Consider the following 22,405-nt stretch of genomic DNA (forward strand, 5'->3'; position numbering starts at 1 on the left):
AAGACGTTGATGTAAAAATTTAATTTTACTGGAAGATTTTTAGTTGAGATTAAGCACACCAGATATGTGATAGAATCAATTCATGGACAAGATCACCTTTTATTTTTATTTAGTATTTATAATGGTTATGTGGTTTAGGAGCAAGGTCCACTGTATGAAGCCCTGCAAGAACTGAGCTTTTGCTCTTACAGCATCTTGAATACTGTAGCTTTAATAATTCGACTTATAGCCTAAAAAACCATATTTTTCACAGCAAGAAGTTTATTGTTTTCTCTAATAATCATCTATATAAAGCTGCAAATTTATGAAATTTGGTATGGATCTTTTAACAATTCCCTTATTAATTATTTCCACCCAAAGGAGATTCATGCCAGCTGGAAGGAAAGCCCTTCAAAATAGACTGTGCCTTAGTTGCTGTAAGTTGCTTTCCTGGGAGACAGGGAACTTGCATTGACATAGCTTCACTGACCCAGATGGCAAGGAGTTTCTGTGTTCCAGCTGGGTATTTGAATCCTGAATTGGAGATTTTTCAGGCAAGCTTCTTCAGTTCTTTCATTTTTTGAGTACTTTTTAAAGCCCCAGAACAAAAAGAAACCGATTTCCTCGTTACTTAATGAAACCCACCTGATTCCCAGCAGCCTAAGATAATTCCCTTTTTGCAACACAAAATTTTCCCTTGTGAAGACAGAAACAGTTCACAAGTATGAAGTTTTCACTTAGAAAGTGAAACAAGCTTAAATACAGCAGAACCAGTATGTTTTAAATTATTATATTAGTGAAAAATAGTAATTTTGTCATCTGCAATCCAGGAATTATTAGCTTATTTCCTGTTACCAGTTATTTTAGCTAGTAGATCTAGAAAAAACATTATAATAGATGAAAAGCACAAGAGTAGTTAGTAACTTTGGCATTTAAATGGCAAGAGAGCAAACCTGAAGCTTTTTGGGAAAAAAAGAGCATTTGGGAAAAGCTTTTATTGGTGGAAGAGAGACACAAATACTGATGAGTAAATTTTATATATAAATGCTGCTGATGATCTGGAAATTTGTTTATGTTAACAGAATTGTTGTTTTTGGTCCTGTATGATAGATACTATACTGGATAACAGCCTAATCTTACTAACATGATCTCAGTTCTTCCTTCTTCTTAATTTCTGAAATCATTCTCAGTTCTTTGTGGCAAATGCCGAGTTTTCCCGTGTATGCTGTATGCCTCCAAGCACAATTTGTTTTCCTCTTCTTATTTCATTCATCTGGCAAGTACAATAGAAAAAATCTGACAAGGAGTCCCAGGGCTTTTTGTCTGCTTTTCTCTGGGAAGAGCCTCTTTGACTGTCTCTATGTAAGCTAAAGGCAGGATGCTGACACCACCTTTGCAATTCAAAAAGCTTGTGAGTGAGCTGTCAGTCTTTCTAATATCCTAGAGAGAATGGGAAAGCGTAGCTACGCATCAGAAATGCAGGACCCAGCTATTCACCTTTTCTTTTGAGCTGTGTTTCACAGTCTGTGAAACTTCAGGTATAAATACAATATTAAATAAAAACCAGGATAAGTAGACATACAACAAACTTTTTTTTTCTTCTGTCCTTGGAAAGTAAAAGAAACAGCCGATAATATGAAATGTGCTTGTTTGTTAAAACAGCCAACTCTGAAAAGAAAGAAATGGGGCCATAGGTGTATGTTCATGCATACTAAAACAAAACCTTCCTGCACTTGATAAGTCTGCATGCTCATCTTTTTCTAATCCATCTGCCATGGAATGTAAAATAGAATTGACCTTTAGTCTCCTTGTAATTCGGTTAACACCCACATTTAAGAATGCAATCATGTATTAAGAATAGTCAATTTTATTTCATCACACTTTGCTAGAATTATCTGGGAAAATCTCAGACGCTTTATCTAACAATTAATTTAGAAGGAATATCTCTTCTCATGCACAGAGGATATATCACCAGGCAGGTCTTTCAGAGCCAGTAATCTATGAATCAGCTATACAGGTACATATGTATTCTTCCCTTCAGCTGCTTGCTGGCTCAGTCACTTGTTTCTTTTCTTGCAGAACGATTCCTGGGGAAAGCAGTACTCATACGCGCTCTTCAAAGCAATGAGCCACATGCTGTGCATTGGTTATGGAGCCCGCGCCCCTGTCAGCATGTCCGACCTCTGGATAACCATGTTGAGTATGATTGTGGGGGCAACTTGTTATGCCATGTTTGTTGGCCACGCCACTGCCCTCATTCAGTCTCTGGATTCCTCACGGCGACAATATCAGGAAAAGGTAACTAATTTTAACATAACTCCTGAAGTTCTGAAATAGGTTAATGGAACGTTTGGTTAATGGGATGTTTTAACTGTGGAAAAGGCTGTATGAGTTTACATGAGGAGCATTTGAGTCCTCTGGCAGATGTCATTGAACACAGGAATTCAGAGCACTCCATTAGCTCAACATATTCTTTCCTGAACCCACTTTCGTTAAGGAGCAGACGGTTTGGTGTGTCACGTGCATTGAATGAAACCTTGGATGTGCAACTTGCTTTAAACTCTCCTGATTCAGGAGTTTAAACATCCCTGGTTCAGACTGTGCTTTGTACCGCCCTGCTACCCTCTGCAGGTATTGCGCTGGGTAGCTTGAACAAGGGCCTTGAGTGAGGTAGCTTGGGCATGTCTATGCGACTTTCCATCTTTCCTTTGGATTGCAGTTCAGGGATCATCCAGAATATGCCCAAAGAATGCCCTTCAAGTGAGGACCAGACCAGATTAATTAGTTTTGTTTGGAACTACCTCAGAGAAGTGCTCGGAAGAGGGCTTTGTTTGCTTTATAATGGCATACTTTACATGCTAATCCATGACCTGTTTGGTCTTCTCCAAGGACGAAAGGAACTATGGTCAAAGGGTAGCAAAGTAGGGAGAGTTTAGTGGAAGAGAGTCCTTTATGCAACGGGAACAAAAAGGAGGTTTGATTCCTTGTAGGTATGATTGGAATAAAAAATACATAAATGGGCACAGGGTGGGAACTTTCTGCAATGAGTACTAATTAATGCTGCCAGCTGGGTAACAGAAGTCAGAGGCAAGTGTCAGTGAACCTAGTTATGGTGGCATAAGGAAGAAACGATCAGAATGAACCTCAGCAAGGGACGATAAGGATGTGCAGGGTTACTGAGGTGCTTAAAAGAAGCCAAAATCAGTTATCATAGTAAATAGGGACCTGAAGAGGCCATGCCAGGAGAGAGGATAGCTGAGCAAAGTGGTGAAATCAGAGAGTTTGCATCAGCAAATAAGAAACACAGCCTGAGCAATAGTACTTGGCATGTGTCCATAAGAAAGACCAGAAAGGCAAACTGGGCAGAAATCCCAGTGTGATGTAACATAAGCCTGAGGAGAAACCTGGCAGGGGGTAAGTAGAGGAGAGGGTGGCCCTGTCATTGGCTGAAGATGAAATGACCTGAGTTTGCTGGGCAAGAAAAAGAGAAAGGTCAAGAAAAGATTTGAGCAGGAAGGATTGGGGTGTTTTCTTTACAAGCAGGCAGAGAGGGAGGATATGAGTGTGTGTGGGAGAAAAAGAATTTACATTCTGTTTTGTTAAGCTTGAGTCACAGCAAGATCATGGGTCAATGTATCAGAGACAGGGAGAGGTAAGGGATGAGCTGTAGGTCCAGTAACATAAACATTACCCAGTGGCTGATATATTAATCACAGCTGTTTAAAACAGGAGTCTGCGAGCAAGAAAGCCCACACAGTGTTACACTGCAACATAAAACAGAATGAGAGGTTTAGGAGTGAGCATTAAAACCTGTAAAAATGTGAGCTCTGTCAGTGAACATGTGAAACCCCCTAGTGCATCTCAGTTTAAAGTCAGAGGGCTAGGTCATTCAACCCAAACTAACTACCTTGTTGGGTCTATTCTGCCAGTTGAAAGGGAAGTAATTTTACCAAAATGGGAGGCTTGTAAGGAGTTGTGGGGCAGAAACATCTTAATCATGGACATGAATGAAGATATAGAGAAGGAAACCCTAAACCTGGTATAATTAAAGTTTTACTAGAGGTTAGTGTCAACATATGTATATACACATACACAGATATATGAAACCAGCATACGTGTCACCATTCACCTGTAACCTCATCTTCTTATCCGGCTTGTTGCCGACTGCAGCATGATACAATGTTTTGAATATTGGAAATATAGTACATGTGTAAGGATACTCATATATTTTAAGCTGTATTCAGCAAAGGCAGTTTCATTTGTGTATTTGGTGAAATTAAAACCCAGCAGCAGTCAAGTAGTATTTCAGTTCTCCGTTTCACATAACAGCAAACAAAGCTTTTATTTGTTCCTTTGTGTTTTATGGACATACTTTATTAAACATTAGCATAGACATTTTTCAGTTTCTACTGTTTCGATGTTTTCATTCTTCCTTTTATTTTTACTTCTTATTTGTTTCCTGACATCAGAGGCAAAAGCATAGCATGGCATTGACAATCAGGAATGAAAGAAATGAGACAGAAATTGCATGTTTCTATGCTTTAGAAAGCTCTATCTCTCTTTCTGGCAGCTGTTTGTATCCCAGTTATTACGGACTAAAGCTAAACGATGTCTTAGAGTTTTTTCCTACTGATTTCTGAAGCTCTATGTATACTATCAGCTATAAAAAATTACTGACATTTGTATATTCTTGCCTATTGCTTTATCACAGTTTAATCGTGTATTTTGAAATAGATCTTTGATTATAGCCTAAGAATTATAAGCCATTACGATATACTGCTAATGAATTTTGTATATTTGTCTTTACTCTGCAAATTAGATAAATGGATATTTCAGAGACCCGCTTGTGCTACCCTTTGTATCATCATAATTTTAAAATTATTTGCAGATAAAATAGCTTATATTTAACATAACTGAGATTTGAGGAAAAGGTAAATCAAATATCCAGCCACAGGCTTCAGAGTTTTAATATATTTACTGCAATATCTACTTTTTTGCCTAGTGCATTGCTTTTTTTTTTGGTTATTGTTTCTCCAGGAATTAAAAAATCAGAAGAATAAGTCCTGTGACTTTTTCTGATATTTATGTTTTTTTCTTAAATTTCTATTTAGTTAATTTAATTTAATTTGATATTCTAAACTTCTTACATATAAAGTAACATCTTACATATAAAGGATTGTGTATTTTCTGGCTCCATTGTTTTCTTTATAAGAATTACAGAATATAATGTAATTAACACAAATTGCTAGGTGTAGAATGATAGTGATTGAAAGAAAGAGATTGTTCTTTGATTCTTCTCTGAGTAACATCAAAATTGTATTCCTCTTTTGTTTTGACTATTATTTTCTGCTGTAGCTAAATGAATATTTCATCAATATATCTGTGGAATGCAAGCAATGGAAGGAGAATTCTGGTCCTTCTCACACTGAAAGCAGCTAGTAGTATCACATTTGCTGAAATCACCACATCTCATTCAAAACCTCCCAAAGCTCAGGGTATGCAAAACTAGAACAGGCATAATTCAAAATGGAAAAATAAACACAGGATGGACGAGAGAGCTTTCATTAAGTCGAATAGTCAAACACCATCTGAAAGCATCAGCTAAGAATTTGACCTGTACCTAAGCATTGCCCGTTGAAGAAAATCAAAGAATTGTAAGAAAACTAATATTGAGCCATATGTTTATTGTTATAGGTGAAAGACATAATTTATCAGAGGAAATTAACAATTATCAGCAGTCAAATACCACATGCCAAGAAATGCTACAAAAAAGTACACATTGGTACATTCTGGTCACTTTTGAGGAAGTTCAGATGTTTTTCTGCTGAAGTGAGTGGAACTGTTCCCCGAGAAAAAGTACCTCTCAGACTGAATACAGACACATATCTTGCGATCAGTGAGTGAAGAGCCAATACCTGACAAGGGAGAAAAACATGTCTAGGTCAGGTATAATCAATACATATTCCCTTTTTGGTAAGAAAGTCTGCCAGACCATTTTACCATATAAAAGGTCTGAATAAATAAATAATCAATGGCGTCTTGGCACTCTCCTTCCAACCTTTAGTGTAAGTCAGAGGTGAATGCAGTTGAAAATAAAAGTCACTTTTTTAGTGATGACACCTTTGATGTTTTCCAGTATCTAGGAGTCACCACAGCTCAAAGACATTTGCATTTGCAAAGACAACATTTATTTGAGAAAACTAGAAATGTATATGTAGAACTTGTTAACACCGTTGTGGGCATACAATACATAGGAATAAAGTCACAAACAACTAATACAGGCAAGGTTTGTAGTGGCATACAGATTAAGATAAAGATTTATCGATTGGTTTCTAAAAATTACAGTATCAGATCAATGTTCATTATACTATCATTTTGTACATTTTATTTTTTGTTTATTGGTAAGCAACTTGAACTGCATAAGGTTTCAAAATCAGGAACAACAATCAAAGTAATTTTACCAACCAATTTCAATTAACAAAGAGGCATAAAATACATTTAATTTAACCATATACATATAATAGAAAATGGAAAAAAAATTACAACTGTGGTCACATAGTGGATGCTCTCCCAGTCATGGGAATATATATTAAATCATTATTAAAGCTGTGAAAGAATTCTGGGCTTGCCTTCAACTTCAGATGTCCCAAAGGACATCCCCTTCTAACCCTATACTCTATTTTTATCATATCTCTTAATTTATTGTCTTTTAGCACATCTTCAGTTACATCATTCTAGTTAAAAGGAAGAAAAGGACCTAAATGTTCTTTTCTACAGAGAAAAAGTAATAATTGCATATAACGATAATTTAAAAGTAACTTGCAAATAGACATTTTATATTTTTACATAGGCAGCATTAGGATTCGAACCACAGATTACTTTGTTTTATTCTTAAGCGTCCAAATAAATGTTTACAAATGAGTAACAGATTTGGGGCAGGAGGGTGGCTTTAGATTTTATAGCGTAAGGTCTTGCACCATCTTTTCAAGTCTACCTCTCAGAGATCCAGTTTAAATATCTAAATTGTCCATGTAGTCCATAGGAAGGCACTTGACATGCACTTGCAAGAGGCAGCAAACTATCAGGGGCAACTTTGGGGCAGCAGTAGCTGAAGCATGCTTCCATTTCCTTTCCCCTCCACAAGGCTGTTTTATACTGTTTTGCTCCACAAGTTTTATACTCAAACACCTCATGCAGTGAGACATCTGAGGTCCTGCCTTCAAAAACCGGGGAGCGGAGCCTCCTCTTTGCTTCTTTCTCTAAGTGCTTATTTTAGCACATGGTGAAGGGGCTATGCCATAGAGTAAATCAAGACTTGGCAGGCGCTCATTCAGTCAGTGATGCCTTTGCATATTCTTAAGAGGAATAGGTGGCAGCTCTTCCATGCTTTCCTAAGTTTCAAGCTCTTTGTGGTTGAACTAGAGGTGGAACAAGGCAGATACCAAGTTCTCAGCATGATCATTAGACCTGTTTTGGTGCCTAGGAGACTTTTGGAGAATCTTAGATACTTCTAAGTGTCTCATCTGTAAGTATCAGGAACTTAATGTATTTCCACTGAAGTCTTAAGAAATGGCAATTTTGGTCATGATGAAAATGTGTAGGAAAGGAAGAGCTATGGTAAACTCACCACCATATCACTGTTTAACTAGGCTTGTACCAGTTTTTGCTATATTCTTTAACTGAAATATAAATGCAATAGAGTAAAACAGATAAAGAAGAGTTTCTATTGCCTACATATTATAACTAACATTAATAAAAAATCTTTGAGAATCTAGTTTCTGTTCTGGCTAAACTAGACAGATGTTCAAAATACAAATTGCAGAACTTGAATTTTAGACACCCAGTTTATCTTACAATACTGGAGTTTTAGCATGTAATTCTTGGATCTGATCTGGACTGCAAAGTTTCTCATGAAATGCTGATTTCTAAGTTCTGCTTTTTATGGTGTTCACATTTGTTTTAAAAATGGACCTCTTGTTTTTCTGCTAGTGATTTTTTGAAAGCCTGAAAATACTGTAACGCAACAGTGTTCTGCGACTGGTCTCAGGTCCTTCTCTGTACTTAACAATAGGCCGTTTTCATTTATACAGCATAATTTTAGCAATAGGTTGTGCCATGTTCAGATTCCTGGAGAAGTTGAGCCACCTGGGAGATAAATCTTATCCTTTCTGTGCTGTTGTGCTGCAATATACATGCTACCCCAAAGGAATTACTTATTTTGGAGAATGGGGGATGAAGGGATGCTTTAGCTTATACTGTACTTTCATCTACTCACAAGAAGACAAAAAAGGGGGACATAAGGCAGTCTTGTCACTGTCTACCAGCCTATAATTTTACAAGTTTTTATAAAAGTCTCATCAGCTTGCACAGATACGTATCCTAATTAGCTTTGCCACAGCACAGTATTTCAAATAGTAAACAATTTTTGAAGTGTGTTACAGATGATCAGGTGCAAGAGTTGCTAAAAGCTTTGTGCAGTGTCAGACCTTTGGGACTCATTACTGACTTTGCCAAAAGCATTATAATCATCATAACAGTATGAAGTAGAAAGGCCATTATTCCTTAAATACAGAGGCATAGCTGTAACTTGTTGCCTGAGACAGTGTTTGTGGATTGTTTCTGGTAATTATAATTCTTGGGTTTGTGATTTTATTTGGAAGTCCATGGTGCCTCAGAGTTAGAAAAGGATCTGTAAGTCTTCACTCTCGAATTATTTCTGAATCATCTTAGGCTGTTTTGGCAAACTTCAGGTGGCAGGCTACTAAATGGGTAGGTGTATTCCTGTCTTCTGGGAGCCTCTCCTTGTAGCAGGTGCTGAGATTTCTTAGAATAAAGCAAGTTATGAAAAGATGCTTGATATAACCGAATTACAGAACATTTTATGAGGAAAAAAAAACATGGCTGCAACTCAGAAAAAGCTTTTCAGATACTGTGTTTCACAGGGTGCACATTGTTATGTAAAAGAACATGCACGTAAAATAACTTGTAACCCCTTGGGGCTTGCACTAAATGACCTTTGAAGGTCCCTTCCAATCCAAACTATTTTATGATTCTATACGTGCTTCTTAGTCAAAGCACAAAAGACACTGTGAGATGCCCAGCCTGGAAGAACTATTTCCGTATCATTAGTACACTTCTATGACACGAGGGAAGGCCAGTTTCTGTTCTCTGATCAGAAGTCGAGAAAAGCAATATATCCTATAACTGAGCAATTGGACCATCTTAGTTTATTGAAGAATTAATTTGTCTCTTCCTTCAGCTTTGGACAATTTCCCATACATGAAAAAATTACTGCTATGCAAGTCTTTGAAATGGATACTTTTAAAAAAAAAGTTCAGATGAACTGACATTTTCACTAATTAATAGAAAAAGAACTGGCAAGCCAGAATTAGGTTTCATCAGAGCCAGAATTTCCAGGATCAGCAGCTGTATCATGTTGGTGCTGCTAGTAGCGTAGCTGTTGGCACAACACCAAGCAGATGTAACATTTACGTTGCTAATAAAGCTTTTTTTTCTTCAACTATTAAACAATAGATAGAACATAATATAACATAATTCTGACCTTTATATACTTTTTTCTACAGTCCTTTCTAAATTACTATTTCAAATTGCTTCTTGAAATAACTGAATTTCCTGTGGGCAAGATGCTAACACCTAGACATGTCCATTAGCTAAAGGCATTGTAGCCCGTGCCGAATTCAGCATTATACAGTGCTTCCGTATTGCAGAATCGATGAAGTGAGATGAAGTCCATGCTACAGGAAACCACTGCTGACCCAGTGGGCAGACCCAACACACATCTCTAAAACACTTTCATTCAATTGAAAATAGACAGTCAACACTGTCACTCTTGTGGTCAGAACAGGTATCAAAGACAGCTGCAGCATGCGTTCAGTGCCTAGGGACAGATGCCCCCATAGGAGGTCCATGAGCTGTACAGACTGAAACTCATGCCCAGAACTGAATGAAGGTGTGATGAAGTAGAGCTGAGCTGATCTCCCTCACTCCCTGCTTCTCCCTGAGAGTGCATGTGGGGAATAACTCCTGTCTTCCCCTCCAGGCACTGCTTTTAGTGTATATTCATTTTTACTGGCACAGACAAATTGAAAAGAAAGAAATTGAATCCAAACCATTAGAAAGGTAAGGAAAATGTACAAGATGACTCAATAGTGAAAATTAAATTTCACTTTGAAACTGGCAACCTTAAGGAGACCGTTGCAACATATCAGATATTTTCAAATAAGCTGTCATCTGTACATTATTTTTCTCATTATGACAGAAAATTATCCTGCCTTAGAGTCGATACAGTTTCACCTATAGTAGCATGGAGAAGAGATGTCTCACTTTTCATGCCTCGGAGCTGCAATAGTTTTTTCATTAAATAAGAGATCAGTCGTTGCTTCTATGAAGAGAGGAACTGAGCCTGGGTTTCATGCTCCTCCCTTCTTATAACAATAAAATGCAAATTTCTGCAAGATAAAGAACACACTAAGAAACAAATCCTATTCAGAAAGTTGCCTAAAACTTAATTAATTTCTCAATTACATTAATTGAAAGGAACAATAGGATTTTGTATTTTGTGGCAATTGAAAGGAAATGTTTAATTACAGCATGTAAGTAAAATGACAGCTTAAAGCACTCTTGCAAGCAACAGTACTCTTTGGGGGGTAATTAACGAAAAATAAACAGATGATATCTTTTAGGCTAAATAAATCACTTCAGTTCCATTTCATGATAAAGAACTATAAAAGCCAACCTATCATACCATTCAGCAGGAAGCTTACTTTTTATTTTGATTTGTGGTTGATTATAAATTATTTTTCTCTTTTTGTGAAAAGATCTGTATGCTAAGCAAAATAGCAGTGAAGAAAGCAGATTGTAGAAATATCTCTGGATTCATAGTGAATTCACTCAGTCAGTGACTGTGGGATGGACAGGTGAACTTATTACTTGCTGCTAACAAAATAAGATAACAAATGGTTGATGAGCATGTTTACTGTTTGGTGTCTTCTGAACATAACCAGATCTCTGGTCATTTGAGAACCATCTGTGCTTACTCATTTTTGGTATATATGGTTATCATACCAGGTAATTATGCTATGAGTAAATGTTAGTGCTAAATTCAAGTTTGACCAAATGCTCATCTTCGACAGTCAGATCAGAAGCTCCCCTGGCTCATGAAATGTGTACTATGCATAAATAAGAGGTATTCATGAAATGGAAGTAGTTCCTTTTCTGATGTGGTTGGGGAAACACATACATGAGAGAGACATGAGGATTTGACTCATATCCCCATTTGAAACATGGAGGTATTTCAACATGCAAAACCTTTCTTTCTTTTCCTAATAATCCCAGTAAAACCTAGGATGGCAAGGATTTTTAAAAGCAGGAACAGTACAAATTCCAGATGTACAGTAATCATTGCAGGGGCACAGTAACGTCTCTTGATTGAATTTCCAGTGAAGGATAAGAGTCCCCTTCAGCCAAGTGCATGGAAACTGGCTGCAGCCCTCTGTTGAATATGAAGCAGGAGCCTAAAGAGATTGTTTTTAATATTAGGACAGAATCAATAAGTCCAATCCTGTAAGATGGAAAAACTGTTGCTACATGGAAGAGAATGAGCACTGCAAATACCACATACATATAGTAGCTATCGAAGATAATGCTTTTAAATGTTGGGTGAGACTGACAGAAGTTAAGATTAAATGCTTTAGGAATATTTATGCAGAATTCTTTATAGCTTGGGAAAGTGGTTCAGACCTTTCTCTCCTTTCTGTAGTCCAGCAATATGGAAACCATTCAGGTCCTCAACCAAGGCCTTTAGGTAAAAACTCAGAGCTAGGCTATGCTTGCATATTATGAGGGCCTTAGGGTAATAAGGAATACTTATTAGTGAGGTAGGATTACCTTACTGTAGAAGGGACCTGATCAGTGTTCTCCACTCTATTCCACCTGCTGGTAGTTGAAGCTCCAGGCTGGAGGCGTCGGCACACTTATACAGAGCCACCAGTTTGTTATTGTTTGGTTCTGTAGCTGTGAATCGAGGCACACAGTTGGGCTGTATGACTGACAATGACTGCAGATAAGAGATAATAATTTTGGAGACCTTTTATCACCCAGCTGACAGGTTCATTAAATAGCACTATTTGCAGTCTGAGATGGGAAAGATGCATGTAACAATATCCTTCAGCGTGCCCGGCCCAGACTCCCGCAGTCAGACAATGGCTGGACCAAAAATACAGGGTCCCCATCTTTTGTGAGCAGGAATACTGGTTTTACCTCATTTACACCACTGTGTGTCAGGAGTAACACTTACAGCTGGTGGCACATTAAGGCGTTAAAGAAGAGAAAAATACCAGATTGTTGGAATAAATGTGACAAGAGAAAATCGAGTCTCTTAAATAGCCATTAATAAATATAAGCTATACAAGTCTTCTCATTCCTTTCCCATTAATCTGTAACTTAATGCCTTTTATTATTATTTTAACATAGAATCCACTTATGAAGTTAGACTGGAAGTTCTTGCAAAAAGAAAAGTGTAGCCTGCTGTCTGTGATTGTCTCATTATTCAAATTCTTGCTGGGAGAATCAAGCATGAGAGATTTTTTTTCAGACATTATTTTTATTTATACAGATTAGATTATTCATTCAGCAAACAGAAGCAGTGTCATGTGATATTTAGACATACAACCGTGCAGCTCAGCTAGTGTGTTGGAACTACTCAATACTGGGTGGAGACATAATTTTAAAAGCTTGTAAGCAATCCATTATCTAATTTCTCAAACGAATGAGTGGAAAAAGCAGATTAATTTATTATTTCCGATGAGAGAGAAAGATATCATAGAAAGGGGAAAATGTTCCCTATAAAATTACACATTCTTTGTTTTTGGGGGGACGCCATAACAAGTAACTGCATTACGCAATAGAATATATGCAATTTAATTGAAACAGTTTATAAGGTGTTTTGGCAAAATGGTTGCTTTAAAATACACAACATTTTCATTCAAAATAGTATATTAAATGGAAGTTATGTATTTTCATTATGTGGTCTTTGCACAGAATATTGCAAATTTTATCCCTTTAATCTTAAAAAAAACCCATACTTTGAGGAAAGATTGCTTTTAAAAAGTGATTTTACTTCCTTTTATAAGGGGAAAGTGTTCCCTTTATAATCTTTCAGTACTCATTCATTGCACCTGCAGTTGCCCTGCTGCAGAATGAAATCTCAACAAATGGAATATAGATATATTGCTTAAGAATTAATTGTCTGAGAATTTTTGGTCAGGTGAAACTTCAGGTTTCATTTTTTAAATTCCTTCATCAATGTAATTTAAGTCAACATTCAGTTGAATGCCAAATTTCATTATAGGAGACATTACCAATATTTCCGTGGATTGAAAACCAGAATGTTATTTTGATATGTTCTATTTTATATAGGAATTGAAGTTTCTTGCATATTTAATAATTTGTATAATTCCATGATAATTTGCTTCTCCAGTTCACTTATGCATTTGAAGAATTTTGAAGAGGCAATAAAACCTCTCATGTAGTTAATATAACAAGGCTCTCCCAGCTTCAGTTCTTCGCTAATGTGTGATCATTGTTCACTTCTGTCCATGTCCATCCACCTTGTTATATCCGGAGCCATGTGTTAGCACTCGTGAATATTTTTAATGCCAAACACACTTGCCATGAAGTAAAATCTTCCACCAAAGTCATTAGACTTTACATACTTCAAGAAAATTATATAATTTTTCCCATAAAATAAAAAGAATAAACAGCATAATTTTGATTTAGCTTAAATATGTTTACATTTTGGTTTGGAAAGCTTCAATATTAAACTGTATTTTCTTTATTAAACTGCATTTGCTTAAACAACCATTGCAAATGCCATTCCTCCAGTTCTGTACCTCGGGATATCTGCTGAATCTTCCATTTTCCTGAAAGCTATCTGTCTGTCTCATACCTTCTACAGAGAAGTGAGGGGCCTATAACTCCATGAATAAGCAAATTAATGTCAAACTGGGACATTAAGTGTTTAAACGCTTTGAAACAATTCCTCCAGCCTGTTTCAGAAAGTTTTCCACCCTTTTCTTCCCTGGGAAACAAAAACCCAAAACTGTCACTAGAAAACAAAATCTTGTGTCCATCAAAGTGAAGGACAAGAGGGGCAAGGCTCCTTGGTTCCTTCAGACTGTTTCAGGGTCTTAGAGCACAATAGCAGCAATAATGTCTGCTTATATTTTGTGGAAAGTACAGGAACCTGAGGTGTAAACTGCAGTGAATTTTCACAGGGATTAAAAAATAGCAGAAAATTGCTTTATAACATTGTAAACTGTGTTTATAGAAACACTCTACCAAGAAAAAGCTATTCAAATAATATTAAAATATTTGAGCTGTGCCTTTATATTCAGCACATGAAAACCTATTAAGATGAGCTGTTTTTGAAATGTTTTGCCATGTAAGTTAACTTACAGTCACTTGAATCATGGGTCTAGTCACTACTAAAAAGTTAAAAAGGGGAGAAAATTTATAATTATATTGATTTTTTAGAATTAAATCTTTTATACTTCAGACAGTTTTATAGTTCGGTGCATTTTGTCAGTTGGTGTTCAGTGATGTGATAGCATACTACCTTTTCCTTACTCTGATTCAGACAGAACCTAATGTTGCCTTTCTAATGCAGAGCACCGATTTCCTTTTTCCCAAAAGGAATCCAAAACACAAATATAAAATCCTTACCTGGCATTTCATGATCAAAGAGTCCTCAGTGCCTCCCTGTAGCATTCACTTTCTTCTGCTGATAACCAAATTCATTTGATTACTTTAAGATTGAAATTTTAGCACACTTACATGGGTGATTGAACTTGAAAGTAATCCTTTAGTATGTTTCTGTTGAATCAGAGACCATATATATATATCGCAACCAAAAGGTTAATATTTTAGAATCCTTTATTAAATTATTATTTTAAAATATATGGTTACAGTTGATGTTTAGCTAATTGGTCATTCCTAGTCAGTCAGATCTCCCCTAGGGTCAATGGAGAGGGAGATGAGGATGATATGAGTTTATTACATGTATGCAAAACATGAAGCTTAGAACAAGATTAATTGCCCTTGTTATCTCTGTCTGGTATGAAAGAATCAGGATAACTGGTTTAAATTAGACACTTTACTTTTAGAAAGCTGCATTAAGGTATCACATGAATAATTTTCCACTCTTTATTGTCATTTCACATTTTTCAAGACTGTTTATCACAGAAAAAGAACAGTCTCTAATTCTGTGATTCTAAGAGTTTCTGTTCAAAGTCCAAGGTTAGAATCATAGAATAGTCAGGGTTGGAAAGGACCTCAAGATCATCTAGTTCCAACCCCCCTGCCATAGGCAGGGACACCTCACACTAAACCATGTCACCCAAGGCTCTGTCCAACCTGGCCTTGAACACTGCCAGGGATGGAACATTCACAAATTCCCTGGGCAACCCATTCCAGTGCCTCACCACCCTTACAGTAAAAAACTTCCTCCTTATATCCAGTCTAAACTTCCCCTGCTTAAGTTTTAACTCGTTACCCCTTGTCCTGTCACTACAGTCCCTGACAAAAAGGCCCTCCCCAACATCCCTATAGGCCCCCTTCAGATACTGGAAGGCTGCTATGAGGTCTCCACGCAGCCTTCTCTTCTCCAGGCTGAGCAGCCCCAACTTTCTCAGCCTATCTTCATACAGGAGGTGCTCCAGTCCCCTCATCATCCTCATGGCCCTCCTCTGGACTTGTTCCAGCAGTTCCATGTCCTTTTCATGTTGAGGACACCAGAACTGCACACAATACTCCAGGTGCGGTCTCACAAGGTTAGTGGTATTCAGGTTTGCTGCCTTTTGATTCACTTGAGAATTTGAAAGTAGTTGTAAATTAAAATTTTCAAAGAGTAAAATCATTTAAGTATTAGGGTGTATAAGAAATTCCTGGGATCTCTTCAGTGTGACACCTGCTATGTAGACTGTAATGTCTTATCTACACAAAACTAATTTGCATTAGGGTATGTAGACCTCATTCTGCTCTTAGAAGCAAAGCTGGTGTAAGGCAGCAATTTTCTTTACTTTTACATGTACTGCCAGTCCTTCCCCTGATCTGGCTGTGGGCCCATAGGCGAGTTTTCCAGATACCAAGCTGGAGTAAGGCTAGTAGAAAAATACCTAAAGGCACAACATTGTCACTGGGCTTGCATAATAATTTCAGGAGTTCAATGATGGTATGAAGGTTATGATAAAACTTGAGATGCTGATGTTAGAGAAAGATCAAGATACTTTATAGAAGCAATGAGTCGAGTTTTGAGAGATGAGGTAATGGGAATAGGATGAAATTCAGAAATTCAAAATCCAAGGACTCAGCCACTGGTACAAGCTGCTGCTATAAACTGGAAGATGGAGGAGCACAGCAATTGCAAGTGGCAAGGAGAAAATGAGGAATCTGAGTGATGGAGCCGCTCATAGAATGACTGTAAACAACCATTTCAATGCATTTTGGCTTTCCACTAGGTTGGGAAAAAAATAATAGTACAAATCGGTCATATTTCCTCTAAAATAATATGTACATTCTAATAACTTCAGTTGGAGAAAGATGAACTCAGACTAGAAGGGATGAAAAAGAAGGCGGCCAATAGGCTGTCTTCAGAACAAAAAGTATAATGGCCTACTTGGATGAGGCTGAGAAGAGACATGATTCCCATCTGTAAATACTCCAGAGAGACATACCGAGGGATAGGAGCTTTTGGAGGTGCTAGATAATTTTGCAGTAAGCATTAGCTGATTTAAACTGCATCTGCATACATTTAGACAAATTTGAAATTAGGTTCAGAGATATGTATAAGACCAGTAAACTTCTTGAAACAATAAAGGACTGATGGAGAGAGAAAGTCTAACTGTTCTTGAGATGTCTTGATTTGTTTATAAGGAGTAACATAATGCGAGGTTTTACAGTAGCAGGGGAATAAACTCAGTAACTCAGGGGACCTATATACCCTAATGTAGTTTAGAAACCATGCAAAATTGTGATGGTTCTTTGCTTGATTTTCATTATTTAGAAAGGCTTCATCTTGATCAGATTGCCTCCTCTCAGCTTTCTGCTTCCTCTCAGTGAGTTAAATCTCCTTCACATATTATAATGCTGCTTAAATTCTTCTCTTACACATGTCAGGGAAGCATTTTCAAACCATTTTAAGAATACTTATGAATTCATTCCAACTAAATTGTGGAGAGAACTCGCTTAATTCGGCAGATTTTACAGATGATCTCTGCCTGGGTTTTACATTTCTAATTTGTATATAGGATTAAATTTTTCTTTTACATATCTCATTGAAAAGTTTGTATTCATAAGGTTGTGGCTTTGACTGGCTAAAAACCTGCAATAATGCAATAGTGCAATAATGTAAAGTCCTCTTTCCTCTTACACAGATGTAAGAAAAGTTCCAGAGGTACTTTTGTGAATGTGGAATTAAGACATCTCTATTCTTCACACGCCAAAACAGACAAGGAGAAAACAAAGAAAGAAACAAAACCACCAAACACCAACAAGATTCCCAAGAAAATCAAAATTTTCAATCTAGAAGAAAAAAGATGTGGGATGCAGTGTGATGAGAACAGTCATTAGGAAGAAATTATTTCATTCACATAGGAAGATGCAGGGTCAAGTGTCATGTTTGATGGATGACTCTGAATCAGTTACAGCCCTTTTAAATATGATAAAAATACAAAGTTTTTACAAAAATGTAACTTCACTGACAATTTCATCATTTTTTCCCAGAAAATAATTCAGTTCTGTTTGTTATTTGCATTTTTATGAGTTAGAAAAAAACAAAACAAAACAAAACAAAAAAATCCAGCAAAAATCAGTATAATTATTTAAAAGTGAAAAATATCTCAATTTCTAACCATAATTGATATGTGTGGTACCCACAGAGAAAATATTCTTCAAAATGAAGTTGGACAAATTAGTGATTTATTGCACAAAATGAACAAGACCATGCTAATTTGCTCTTTTTGTATCTTCATTTAAGCACTTTTTTTTGCAACTGGAATGTTGCACACTACAGTCACAGCTAATCTGGGAAACCCTCAATATTGCCAATAACATACAGCAAGCTGAAAAAATGAACTTGCTTTTTTCTGAAATAAAAAAGCAATCATTACTTGGACTGAGTGAAAGATTTCAGATGCTGAAGAAAAAGTGAAATGTTTTGAGGGACCACTTCACATGACTGCTGTGGCAGGATGTCAAGAAGGGAGTAGTAGCAGCATGAATAATACTGAATTTGAGCCAAAATCACACTCAGAAAGATTAGGAAAGATACATTACAGGGTGATGGTGATAGTGTACTGGACAGGGTCAGATATACACAGGGTCAGATATTTTGACATGGAAGAGACCTTGATAGTATTTTAGATGGTTAAATGTTTCTGTGAATTGTGGGAGACTTTAAATTCATTGGTGTAGATATTTTACTAAAATGCAGCTGTCCCTATTATTGTGTGTGTTATTAATTTAGAAACATTTTAAGACACAGCAGTGTGTGTCATTACATTCCTACTAGTTTTATTTTTTGCTTTCCTAAAATTTTCATCTGTAAGCATAATTCTCATGTAACTATAATTCATGGTAGGAAAAAGATCTGCTTCTATGGGAGAAAGCACCTATTTAAATAACAGCACTAAAGAAAGACAGCAGTGTAAATTGCTGGCAAAGCAAATTGCTTTTAGCATGAATGTTCTCTTCTTCAAGGTCATTCTGGTATAAAATTCCTTTGCAGCAGCCTTGTATTATACATCTCAATGACTGTATCTTTTTCATTAGCAAGGATTACTTTTTATTGAGCATTGCTCAAGCATGTTTGTGTGTAAATAAAATCAGATAGAGGGGTGTAGTGAAGTCCATTCCCTGTCCATGTCTGTTATGACACGTGACATGTGTTACGTATCCATACATGAAGCCAAAGTAATGAAGGGCTGGAGGGAACATTGCACAGTGCAGCATCTTCTTTCTTTTGCTGCAGAAAAGCTGTAGCACTGCACAACAGCTGGAACTGTGACCAAGTTGGTGAGCTATTTAGAGCACTGGGCGATCTGCTGTCCCTTTACTCCATGTAAATCTGTGCCTAGGTGAGCTGTAACTCATAGGTAGGGTAATTTTAGAAGCAATACTTCATTTATGATAGAGTGTCTGTCTTCTGGTGACCCAGACTGAAACCCACAATGTATGGATAAATTTCTCCACATCAGAACAGAAACCAATGATGAGCACACAAATTAAAATATCACTTCTAAACAACAGAGGTGAGGAAGTCTTGCTTCAGAGGTGCAGAATAGCTGTACATGGGTTAAATCAGACTTACATATTCATCATGCATTGTTAAATTGTCCCATGCAAAATTTCTTTCCTCTTATTTGTGGAATGCATGCTGTACAAGTGGCCTCATCTAATCTTTTGCCACTTAGTAAAGCAAAAACTAATTTCAGTTCCAGAGGATGGAGCAACCTTCAATTATACAAGTTAGAGGATATGGGATATACGCTGCAGTTCATGTATACGGGTGCATGTACATTACAAATTCATTTAATTGCTCTACAGAGATGCTGATGCTAAGATTTCATTGGTTTGTTTTGTTGGTTTTCTTCATCAAATGCAGTTAGAATTGCCTCATTAAGCATGACAAAAATTAATTAAATTAATTAAGATTCTTTACCTAAGTAAACCAAGTTTTAACTTGCCTATAAGCACGGGAGTGGTTTTATCCTTCTGTGCCTTAGCGCCTTATCCTCTTCATCTGAGCTAAGGATAGGGCGTCTGAGAGGCAAAAGTCTTGGTCAGGCAATACTTGTCCATTTGCAGTTTGGGCAAATTCTCCGTTTTGTCAGCTCAAATGTATCATGCGCTTTAGTACAGTTCAACTCTGAGTACATTAGTTTGCGACTTTCTTGTCTGAAAGTTACACTATCCAAAAAGGCTTCTGGAAAAGGGAAGCAAACAAAGCAGAAGGCAAGGCAGAGGACTAGTAGAAACAAGAAAACAAAAGGCAGAAGGCAGATAAAGTGAGGTCCTCTGAATCTCTTAGGTCCTGGCATCAGTCTGTTCCCCATCTTTCTATTTCATAATGCCATGCCTATTTCTCCAGTTCATTCCTTCTGAAAAATGCTTTCTACTTCATTATCTCCACAGATTTCAACTTTGTTCTTCAGTCACTGCATAAGCATACACAACGTTACATGTTACATATTAATGCAGCATAACCACTTTCTGAAATTTCACGGCTTAAACTCTCTCTTAATGCAGCAGTAGAGATGTGGATATTATGTGCAGGTTCCCTATCTGTTGCATAGAATGAGCTAAAATTTGGGTTGCTGTACTTTCACAACTTCGGAATAGCGGGGAATTTAGGGAACACATGACAAGTGTGAGGGTTTGGCTTCTAAAACTTATATTTTAATATGGATATTAGTATCAAGTATCACCACTAAAGGCAGTTTCTGTGGCTTATAGTCATGCTGCCATGTGAGCAATATTAAATTAACCAACATTTGTGTTAGGGTTCTCTGACATATTAATAAAATGTTATTTTTATAAAATATGCAAAGCGTAAGTGGACACATGAATGAATTTTCGTTTTGTAGATGCCTTTAGACAGTAAAAAAGTGCAGATTTTTCTGACTTGTCCTTCTATTGTCCTGACAGTACAAACAAGTGGAACAATACATGTCGTTCCACAAGTTACCAGCTGAAATGCGTCAGAAGATCCATGATTACTATGAGCACCGCTACCAAGGCAAGATCTTTGATGAAGAAAACATTTTGAATGAGCTCAATGATCCTCTCAGGGAGGTAAGATTAAAGTATTTGAGTAGTTCTTCATGGTATTGAAAACTTTTATGGCTTTGCTGTTTCTGTGTTGAAATGCTCTGTCTGATTCTATTCTGTGACATTTAATCTTATTTGACCCAGTCAATGCTTGACCAGGGGAATGAATTATATATTAGATTGACACTAAGAAATAAGCAGATTTACACTCTATTCTGAACCACTCTGTCAGAGCCACTGCCACAAAGGGATGTCAGAGAATAAAATCCCATCCTTAATTGTTGAAAGAAACTCATGGATTTCTGCCATTCTTTGTAATAGAAAGGGGCTGCATCAGAATGGTCTTGGGTGAGGTGAAGAGTTTTATCTGCTGTCCCTATTTGCTAACCATGCATCTGTCCAGATAAAATCACTGAAACCCACCAGTGAAGGGAGAGCTGCTTTGCTTCATTCATTAAGTAGTGTCCTTGGTTAAAATGGTCTTTACTTGAGATGAGGAAGCTAGAATATAATAAATAAAACATTAAAAAGTCTTTCTTTAAAACTATAGTCTGTATTCCACCTTTGGGGGTTTCGTTACATTAGGTCATGTTAGGATAAGTTATGTGTGGAAGCACTTGGAATTTTCTTTGGTAAGGTGTTTGTGTGGGATGAAGGTAGTGTTCATCTTGCTTTAACAGAGGTTGATGCTTACTAGGAATATAAACCTGTCCCTCTTCTGTTGGATGGTGCCCATGCCTGACCTGCTCAAGGATGTTTGTGTTACAGTTGGTTGATATCCTTTACTGAAAGGATTAAAAAAACCAAAAAACAAAAAACAACCAACAGAGGAGAATAATGAAGTTGAAAAATTCAACATAGAGAAGCATAAATAGGGAAAAAAGACACAAGAGAAGGGCAGACTAAAGAGCAGCCTGCTGCATGATGAAACCTTGTGTTATTCAGTGATACCAAGTAATGCCTTTTGGTATCCTCTGCTATGGGAGGAGTGGCGTTTGAATGTGTTTATGTATATGTATGGTGTTTGTGTGTATATATACATATACATATATATACATATATGACCTCCAACAGAGCACCAGATGATGTATGTATTTTTTGAAAGCTATATGAAGGTGTTTGGTTGGTTTTAACAAGTTCTGTGGCATATGAAGAGCTTAGATCTGTGATAGCTGGCCTGAACCATTGAATCCTGTTCCTTGTTATGAAAAGAAACATAACAAAGTTGTTTTGTTATACAATCCATTACCAAATGGATTACAATGTTACACATGGATTACAAATGTTATAAAATCCATTGCCAAAAATCAATCCAGTTCCATATTTAAAATAGTTATAAGAAACAATATAACAAAGAAACAAGAAACAATATCCATTCATGGGATTTGAGGGCATCTGGCACACTTTCGCCATGTCTGTATTATGGAAGTCCAGTAGTGGCTTCCCTCCTTAGGAACCGGCAACTGGAAATGGTGAATGGTGCCCAATATTGCTGGGTCATTGCTGGATGGTTCAAGTCAAAATCAGGCCAAACCATGATTGCTCTAACAATTTAACATTACAGATGACTGAATGCCACTGC

The 22,405-nt window shown here is 36.9% G+C and overlaps 1 protein-coding gene across 1 annotated transcript in view; it reads left to right on the forward strand.

The window, feature by feature from the left end:
- Window positions 1-22,405, forward strand: part of HCN1 (hyperpolarization activated cyclic nucleotide gated potassium channel 1) — a 193,097-nt gene that overhangs the window by 131,354 nt on the left and 39,338 nt on the right. The window contains exons 4-5 of the mRNA XM_065661692.1: window positions 2,059-2,277; window positions 20,701-20,847. Of these exons, the coding sequence (XP_065517764.1) occupies window positions 2,059-2,277; window positions 20,701-20,847 (366 nt within the window). The remainder of the gene's footprint in view (window positions 1-2,058; window positions 2,278-20,700; window positions 20,848-22,405) is intronic.

Source organism: Lathamus discolor, chromosome Z (assembly GCF_037157495.1).
Source record: "Lathamus discolor isolate bLatDis1 chromosome Z, bLatDis1.hap1, whole genome shotgun sequence".
Classification (NCBI taxonomy): domain Eukaryota; kingdom Metazoa; phylum Chordata; class Aves; order Psittaciformes; family Psittacidae; genus Lathamus; species Lathamus discolor.